The 10,256-nt window shown below is 42.4% G+C and overlaps 1 protein-coding gene across 1 annotated transcript in view; it reads right to left on the reverse strand.

Annotated features, from left to right (window-relative positions):
* Positions 1–246: 246 nt before the first annotated feature.
* PTH1R (parathyroid hormone 1 receptor) overlaps positions 247–10,256 on the reverse strand; it is a 294,531-nt gene continuing 284,521 nt past the window's right edge. Inside the window, exon 11 of the mRNA XM_056518705.1 lies at positions 247–1,535. Coding sequence (XP_056374680.1) covers positions 1,170–1,535 — 366 coding nt within the window. The 3' untranslated portion in view covers positions 247–1,169. The remainder of the gene's footprint in view (positions 1,536–10,256) is intronic.

Below are 10,256 nucleotides of genomic sequence, written 5' to 3' on the forward strand. Positions count from 1 at the left end.
GGGGGGGGGGCACATATTTAACTAAAATTTGTTTAATTATTTTTTTTTTTTATTATTTTAAAAGGAGTATTCCATTGCCCCAGCAGTCGCAACATTTTGTATTCCGAACGCTTGGAGCGGGCGGCAGGGTAGTGATGTCATGGCCACGCCCCCTCAATGCAAGCCTATGGAAGGGGGCGTGGCGTCTGCCACGCCCCCTTCCATAGGCTTGCATTGAGGGGGCGTGGCCATGACATCACAATGGGGAGTGGCAGTGGTGTCACGATCCCGCCGCCCGCACCCAGAGTTCTGAACAAACAATGGGTGCTGCGCAGAGATCGCAGGGGTCCCAGCGACGGGACCCCCGCGATCAGACATCTTATCCCCTATCCTTTGGATAGGGGATGAGATGTCTGGGGCAGGGTACCCCTTTAAGAGAAACATTTTCCACTTTTTTTTTTAGGGGTCGTAAACGTTTTCTTTACTTTTCTAAACATTATAACTTTTGATACATTCTATTTGTTGACGTTTCCGATTTTTTTGTGATACATTTATGTTGTGTATTTTTAGTTTTTCTCAATTTTTTTTTCACAATACATTAGTGTGTATATTCTGTGAGGTTCAGGCAATACTTTTTGCTGACATTGAATAAAACAAAAAAAAAATCGAGATACGGTATAATCATAATAATCTTTTGTACATGCGTAATTACAATTGTCTTTTTTTCAGTTTTTCTTTCGATTCTTGTAGAAAATGCAATCACAATATATATATTTTTTTTAAATCCACGTCTCTAACATAGAGGATTGATACATAAATGTCTTTAAAAAAAAAAATACAAATATAAAATAATAATAATAATATTTTTTTCACAATTAATCAAAATTAACAAACTGGAACGTTATTAAAAAAAAAAATTACACTTAATATGTAAAAGATGGTTGTGACTTTTTGTGCTCTGGTGGTTTGGGTGGAGGTGGGGGTGGGGCGGTACATAGATGGCTCGGTGAGTGACTGTGATGTTTTTGCGCTGTTCACCAAAAACTGTGTTGGAAACAATCAGCTGATTGGTAAGAGAAGGATCAGTCATGTGATCGACCATCTCTCACCGGATCCCCAATTTTGTCTTTTTTCCCCATATTTGTTCTTTTGCATTTTGTGTCCTCTTTGGATCCTCGCGAAATACCTATTTACATTACAGTCTCTCTCTCTTCTTCTACGACTTCGGCAGCCGGTCGTTCGGCGTCGTAGACCCCCGACCCATTGAGATATTCCTCGTCCTTGTTGTACTGCTCTGGTCCTGAAGAAGGGATTGAGTTCTCAGAAATGGACCCATTTTTTACGTAGCCTGGTAGGTTTCGGTGCCCGTTCAGGGCGGCGGACACAAGTCTAGTGTTCAGATGTAAGGCCAATGTGCCCCTTGTGGTGACATTAGTGATACTTGTGTGGGACACCATAGGTCCATAGCTGTAGGTGGTACTTCCACTCCTGGCTTTTCTTTTAAAGTCCAGCGCCAATGTCCACCTACTCCATGATTTCTTAATTTCGGCTTGTACCTGGAAAAAAAAGAATAAATAGATGAAGAATTCTGTACAGTGGACTGTGCTTAGATTATGTTGATATTGTTTACATTATAAGTAGACTGAGGGTTGACTATGGAAGGATTATGAGTAGATTATGGAATTATTATGAGTAGACTATTGAAGGATTATGAGTAGACTATGGAAGGATTATGAGTAGTCTTTGGGTAGATTATGAGTAGACGATGGAAGGATTATGAGTAGAATATAGAATGATTATGAGTAGACTATGGGAGTATTATGAGTAAACTATGGAAGGATTATGAGTAGACTATGGAATGATTAATAGTAGACTATGGGAGTATTATGAGTAGACTATGGAAGGATTATGAGTAGACTATGGAAGGATTATGAGTAGACTATGGAAGGATTATGAGTAGACTATGGGAGGATTATGAGTAGACTATGGGTAAATTATGAGTAGACGATGGAAGGATTATGACTAGACTATGGAAGGATTATGAGTAGACTGTGGGAGGATTATGAGTAGACTATCGAAGGATTATGAGTAGACTATGGAAGGATTATGAGTAGACTGTGGGAGGATTATGAGTAGACTATGGAAGGATTATGAGTAGACTATGGAAGGATTATGAGTAGACTATGGAAGGATTATGAGTAGACTATGGGAGGATTATGAGTAGACTGTGGGAGGATTATGCGTAGACTATGGAAGGATTATGAGTAGACTATGGAAGGATTATGAGTAGACTGTGGGAGGATTATGAGTAGACTATCGAAGGTTTATGAGTAGACTATGGAAGGATTATGAGTAGACTGTGGGAGGATTATGAGTAGACTATGGGAGGATTATGAGTAGACTGTGGAAGGATTATGAGTAGACTATGGGAGGATTATGAGTAGACTGTGGGAGGATTATGAGTAGACTATGGAAGGATTATGAGTAGACTATGGAAGGATTATGAGTAGACTGTGGGAGGATTATGAGTAGACTATGGGAGGATTATGAGTAGACTATGGAAGGATTATGAGTAGACTATGGAAGGATTATGAGTAGACTATGGAAGGATTATGAGTAGACTGTGGGAGGATTATGAGTAGACTATCGAAGGTTTATGAGTAGACTATGGAAGGAATATGAGTAGACTATGGGAGGATTATGAGTAGACTATGGAAGGATTATGAGTAGACTGTGGGAGGATTATGAGTAGACTATGGGAGGATTATGAGTAGACTATGGAAGGAATATGAGTAGACTATGGGAGGATTATGAGTAGACTATGGGAGGATTATGAGTAGACTATGGAAGGATTATGAGTAGACTGTGGGAGGATTATGAGTAGACTATGGAAGGATTATGAGTAGACTATGGAAGGATTATGAGTAGACTGTGGGAGGATTATGAGTAGACTATCGAAGGTTTATGAGTAGACTATGGAAGGAATATGAGTAGACTATGGGAGGATTATGAGTAGACTATGGAAGGATTATGAGTAGACTGTGGAAGGATTATGAGTAGACTATGGGAGGATTATGAGTAGACTATGGAAGGAATATGAGTAGACTATGGGAGGATTATGAGTAGACTATGGGAGGATTATGAGTAGACTATGGAAGGATTATGAGTAGACTGTGGGAGTATTATGAGTAGACTATGGAAGGATTATGAGTAGACTATGGAAGGATTATGAGTAGACTATGGAAGGATTATGAGTAGACTATGGGAGGATTATGAGTAGACTATGGGTAAATTATGAGTAGACGATGGAAGGATTATGACTAGACTATGGAAGGATTATGAGTAGACTGTGGGAGGATTATGAGTAGACTATCGAAGGATTATGAGTAGACTATGGAAGGATTATGAGTAGACTGTGGGAGGATTATGAGTAGACTATGGAAGGATTATGAGTAGACTATGGAAGGATTATGAGTAGACTATGGAAGGATTATGAGTAGACTATGGGAGGATTATGAGTAGACTGTGGGAGGATTATGCGTAGACTATGGAAGGATTATGAGTAGACTATGGAAGGATTATGAGTAGACTGTGGGAGGATTATGAGTAGACTATCGAAGGTTTATGAGTAGACTATGGAAGGATTATGAGTAGACTGTGGGAGGATTATGAGTAGACTATGGGAGGATTATGAGTAGACTGTGGAAGGATTATGAGTAGACTATGGGAGGATTATGAGTAGACTGTGGGAGGATTATGAGTAGACTATGGAAGGATTATGAGTAGACTATGGAAGGATTATGAGTAGACTGTGGGAGGATTATGAGTAGACTATGGGAGGATTATGAGTAGACTATGGAAGGATTATGAGTAGACTATGGAAGGATTATGAGTAGACTGTGGGAGGATTATGAGTAGACTATCGAAGGTTTATGAGTAGACTATGGAAGGAATATGAGTAGACTATGGGAGGATTATGAGTAGACTATGGAAGGATTATGAGTAGACTGTGGGAGGATTATGAGTAGACTATGGGAGGATTATGAGTAGACTATGGAAGGAATATGAGTAGACTATGGGAGGATTATGAGTAGACTATGGGAGGATTATGAGTAGACTATGGAAGGATTATGAGTAGACTGTGGGAGGATTATGAGTAGACTATGGAAGGATTATGAGTAGACTATGGAAGGATTATGAGTAGACTGTGGGAGGATTATGAGTAGACTATCGAAGGTTTATGAGTAGATTATGGAAGGAATATGAGTAGACTATGGGAGGATTATGAGTAGACTATGGAAGGATTATGAGTAGACTGTGGAAGGATTATGAGTAGACTATGGGAGGATTATGAGTAGACTATGGAAGGAATATGAGTAGACTATGGGAGGATTATGAGTAGACTATGGGAGGATTATGAGTAGACTATGGGAGGATTATGAGTAGACTATGGAAGGATTATGAGTAGACTGTGGGAGGATTATGAGTAGACTATGGAAGGATTATGAGTAGACTATGGAAGGATTATGAGTAGACTGTGGGAGGATTATGAGTAGACTATGGGAGGATTATGAGTAGACTATGGAAGGAATATGAGTAGACTATGGGAGGATTATGAGTAGACTATGGAAGGATTATGAGTAGATTATGGAAGGATTATGAGTAGACTATGGAAGGATTATGAGTAGACTATGGAAGGATTATGAGTAGACTGTGGGAGGATTATGAGTAGACTATGGGAGGATTATGAGTAGACTATGGAAGGAATATGAGTAGACTATGGGAGGATTATGAGTAGACTATGGGAGGATTATGAGTAGACTATGGAAGGAATATGAGTAGACTATGGGAGGATTATGAGTAGACTATGGGAGGATTATGAGTAGACTATGGAAGGATTATGAGTAGACTGTGGGAGGATTATGAGTAGACTATGGAAGGATTATGAGTAGACTATGGAAGGATTATGAGTAGACTGTGGGAGGATTATGAGTAGACTATCGAAGGTTTATGAGTAGATTATGGAAGGAATATGAGTAGACTATGGGAGGATTATGAGTAGACTATGGAAGGATTATGAGTAGACTGTGGAAGGATTATGAGTAGACTATGGGAGGATTATGAGTAGACTATGGAAGGAATATGAGTAGACTATGGGAGGATTATGAGTAGACTATGGGAGGATTATGAGTAGACTATGGGAGGATTATGAGTAGACTATGGAAGGATTATGAGTAGACTGTGGGAGGATTATGAGTAGACTATGGAAGGATTATGAGTAGACTATGGAAGGATTATGAGTAGACTGTGGGAGGATTATGAGTAGACTATGGGAGGATTATGAGTAGACTATGGAAGGAATATGAGTAGACTATGGGAGGATTATGAGTAGACTATGGAAGGATTATGAGTAGATTATGGAAGGATTATGAGTAGACTATGGAAGGATTATGAGTAGACTATGGAAGGATTATGAGTAGACTGTGGGAGGATTATGAGTAGACTATGGGAGGATTATGAGTAGACTATGGAAGGAATATGAGTAGACTATGGGAGGATTATGAGTAGACTATGGGAGGATTATGAGTAGACTATGGGAGGATTATGAGTAGACTATGGAAGGATTATGAGTAGACTATGGAAGGATTATGAGTAGACTATGGAAGGATTATGAGTAGACTATGGAAGGATTATGAGTAGACTATGGAAGGATTATGAGTAGACTGTGGGAGGATTATGAGTAGACTGTGGGAGGATTATGAGTAGACTATGGAAGGATTATGAGTAGACTATGGAAGGATTATGAGTAGACTATGGAAGGATTATGAGTAGACTGTGGGAGGATTATGAGTAGACTATGGAAGGATTATGAGTAGACTATGGGAGGATTATGAGTAGATTATGGGAGGATTATGAGTAGACTATGGAAGGATTATGAGTAGACTATGGAAGGATTATGAGTAGACTATGGAAGGATTATGAGTAGACTATGGGAGGATTATGAGTAGATTATGGGAGGATTATGAGTAGACTATGGAAGGATTATGAGTAGATTATGGAAGGATTATGAGTAGACTATGGAAGGATTATGAGTAGATTATGGAAGGATTATGAGTAGATTATGGGAGGATTATGAGTGGACAATGAGAAGACTATAGGAAGACAATGAGAAGACAGAACATGATGCTTTAACAACTCAAAATGAAAAAAAATCGTTAATAAATTCAAAAATGTGTGGATTTTGTTTTGCCATGTAAATTTAAGTAAATAATTCTGGTTTATAATTCCTAAACTTCGTGGACTGGAAAGCAATAGATTCGTGACGGCCCCTAGAGCCAGGAGCATCAATAAGACCCCGGGGTAGATTTATTATCATTAAGGAAATGTGACGTCTTAGAGGACATAATACATTTGGCGCGTGTCATGTACGTCACTTGAATTCTTCCACAGTTTGTCTCAAAAATATAACTGAGCGTCCTAACTGATCTCTCCTGATCACTGGCGCAGGCGACACAAACGTAAGATGGCGGTAATATATTCATTAATAATAAAACCTTCATCTTCTCAGTCTTCGCCTCTCACCTCCTCCGAATTATTATCTGACGGCTCCAAATAAGAAATAAATTATTTTAAAAACATGAATAAATATCTGAGTATTCTACCTGAGAACACGGCGACTTATTTATCACATCCAGCGCAACTAAAATGAGATGCCGGCAGCGACAACGGGACCGCGGCTTTAATATTTAGACACGTCGGCTGCCATCGGGTGATGACACCGAGGACTATGGGATTTATTGCAAAACTTTCTTGTCTCTTTAACCCCTTAGCATCATGGGCCATTTTACATCCCAAAGAATCTTTCTGTTTTTGCCTTTTTTTGCTGATTCTTTTCATCTTTAGGCAGGGCTCAAGTCCTGCAGGAACTCTAGGGAACGGAGTTCCTGCACTTCTTCCACAGCAGGAACACAGTTCCCATTAGCAGGAGTCCTGCAGAACCAGTTGTTTAAGGGGTACTCCGCCCCTAGACATCTTATCCCGGGGGTCCCGCCGATGGGGACCCCAGCGATCTTGGCTGTGGCACCCCAGACATCCGGTGCACGGAGTGAACTCCGCTTCGTGCCAATGACTGGCAAAGGGGGCAGAAGCTTGTGACGTCACTGCCATGCCCCCCTCAATGCAAGTCTATGGGAGTGGATGTGACGGTTGTCATGACCCCTCCTATAGACTAGCATTGAGGGGCTGTGGCTCTGCACCCAACGTTCTAATTGAATGCCGGGTGCAGCACAGCAGGGAGAACACGGGGGTCCTCAGCGGAGGGACCACCGCAATCTGACATCTTATCCCCTATCCTTTGCATAAGGGATAAGATGCCTAGGGGCGGAGTACCCCTTTAAGTGAAATCCTTGGGTGAGTTCCCACACTTTTTTACCCCAGGACTTGACCCCTGTCTTGACCCCGGTTGCATTATTTTCGGGTGAGTTGTCCGGGTTAATATTCCTGTTCATGAATTTCATATAGTTTTTTTTACATTTACACATTTAATCTGTTACATTCCTTTTATCTTTTTTTCTTACCTTTTTTATGTTCTTCAAATTATGTTTAAAAAAACTATTATACAGCTAAGTGGAGAAACAATTTGTCTGCAGTGTGCAATGTCTTGGGACGGGAACGGCTTTAACTTTAATGCATGATGATTATGTAATTTTTTTTACATTTTAACTTTTTCTTTATTCACTTTTATATGTTCAAATGAATCCACAGAGAGATTTTGACTGAGTTTTTCTCTTTTATTTTTTTGCTATATTGTTAGAGAAATATTCATATATTCATACATTAGTGTTTGGGCTAATGCAAGAAAAGCATATCCCCTCGGGACCCCTCGATGGTGCTGGCCCTGGGCTGTCTGCTTACAGAAGATACAGAAGATAAAGTGCCCTTCTGTAATTGAATGTTATGGAAGAATGCCACCCCGTTAACTATTGCCATCTGTAGTTCTAGTAAATTGGCATCAAAATCTAAGAAAATGTAGCTGTTTTCTTCCACAAACAGCGCCACACCTGTCTTCAGGTTGTGTGTGATATTACAACCCGGGTCTATTGACTTCAATGGGCACTGTCAGATCCCAAAACTTTTTGTTACTGATGAAAGTTAAAGACCTTTTGTAATATGGTTGTTTAAAATGTTTTGAATAAAGGTAACGGCCCCTGAAACTACCAACACTAGAGGTCCTCATACTTACTGGGACACTAACCAGTCCAGCAGCAGCATCAGGCTTGTCCATGAGTCATGGACAACGGATGACTCATGGACAAGGCTGCATGAGCAGACACACCAATCATCTCCAATCACCACAAGGGAGGGACACACCCCCTCTCACCACACACCAATCACCTCTCACCACAAGTGATGGACACGCCTCCTCCCACCATACACTAATCACCTCCCACCACCACAAGGGACAGACACGCCCCCTTCCACTATAAACTAATAACCTCCCACCATCACAAGGAGGGACATGCCCCCTCCCAACGCACACCAACCATCTCTGACCACAAGGAGGGACACGCCCCCTTCCACCAATCACCTCCCACCACCCCAAGGGAGGGACACACTCCCTCTCACCACCCACCAATCATCTCTGATCACAACAAGGGAGGGACATGCCCCCTCTCACCACACCAATCACCTCCCACCACCACAAGGGACGGACACGCCCCCTTCCCCAGAGAGGATTTCTAACACTGTGAGCTAATGAAAAGAGGGATTTTTATAATAAATATAGGTGACAGGGGCAGAAAAATTAGCTACTGAGTAAAATTCATTTTTTTGTGGAATCAGGGACAGGTACGCTTTCAATGCAACTGAGCTGCAGTACCACCCACAACCTGAGACCGAGAATGGCGCTGTTTCCGGGGGAAAAAATACTTTCGTTTTCCTAAACCTGGAGGACCCCTTTAAATGTGCGCTTTTCATTAGTTATTGAGGTCAAGTAGTAGAACTCAAGGTAAATCTGTATTAATATTCCATATTAGAGGGCAGGTGTATAAAATTGCGGGATGTTATTACGAGTTGTGCGGTGTAAATAGATTTTAACCCACGTTAGAACAATGGGGTGAAACGTCTCCTAACACCATAAATAGCGGGTGTGAATATTAACCAAGTGTCACTGATGATTCTGAGATTCTATTCGCTCAGAATAAAGAGTTCTATAGGATAAATGCAAATACCATATATACTCGACTATAAGCAGAGCTTTTCAGCACAATTTTTCATGCTGAAAACACCTCTCCCCCTCAGCTTATACTCGAGTGAACAAAAACCTAGCTGTGAGGGGATGGTCCGGGCCGTCCATCTTCGGCCACCTATGCTGCAGGGACCATCCGGTGGGGAGGGTTAGTCGTTCCGGGCTGTCCGTCTTCACCAGGAGGCCATCTTCTACGCTCCGGGTGGGCCCCGAACTAGTGACGCTGCATTGACGTTACCACGCAGGGACGTTCATGCGCAGGGACGTCACGGACGTCTGCTGTGCAAGGACATCCCTGTGAGGCGTCGTCAACGCAACGTCACTAGTCCTTGGCCGACCGGAGCGGAGAAGAGGGCCTCCCGGTGAAGATGGACAGCCCGGAACGACTAACCCTCCCCACCGGACGGTCCCTGCAGCATAGATGGCCGAAGATGGATGGCCCGGTGAGTAGAAAACTAAAGTGGGGTCTGGATGATGAAGGGGGGGATGACGACGAGGGGGATGATGACCAGGGGGATGACGACGAGGGGGATGACGACGGGTTGATAACGACGGGGTGATAATGACGGGGTCTGGATGATGACAGGGGGGATGATGATGGGGGGGATGATGATGGGGTGATAATGACGGGGGTGTTAATGATGGGATCTGGATGATGACAGGGGGGATGATGACGGGGGGGATGATGACGGGGGGATGATGACAGGGGGGATGATGACGGGGGGGATGATGACGGGGGGGGCATGATGACAGGGGGGATAATGACGGGGGTCTGGATGATGACGGGGGCCTGGATGATGATGGGGTCTGGATGATGACGGGGGCCTGGATGATGACGGGGGCCTGGATGATGACGGGGGCCTGGATGATGACGGGGGCATGATTTATTTCCCACCCTAGGCTTCTAGTCGAGTCAATAACTTTTCCTAGGTTTTTTGGGTGAAATTAGGGGTCTAGGCTTATATTCGGAACGGCTAATACTCGAGAATATACGGTATATAACATCTAACTGGATACATTGTAGGTGTTA

Source organism: Hyla sarda, chromosome 5 (assembly GCF_029499605.1).
Source record: "Hyla sarda isolate aHylSar1 chromosome 5, aHylSar1.hap1, whole genome shotgun sequence".
Lineage (NCBI taxonomy): Eukaryota > Metazoa > Chordata > Amphibia > Anura > Hylidae > Hyla > Hyla sarda.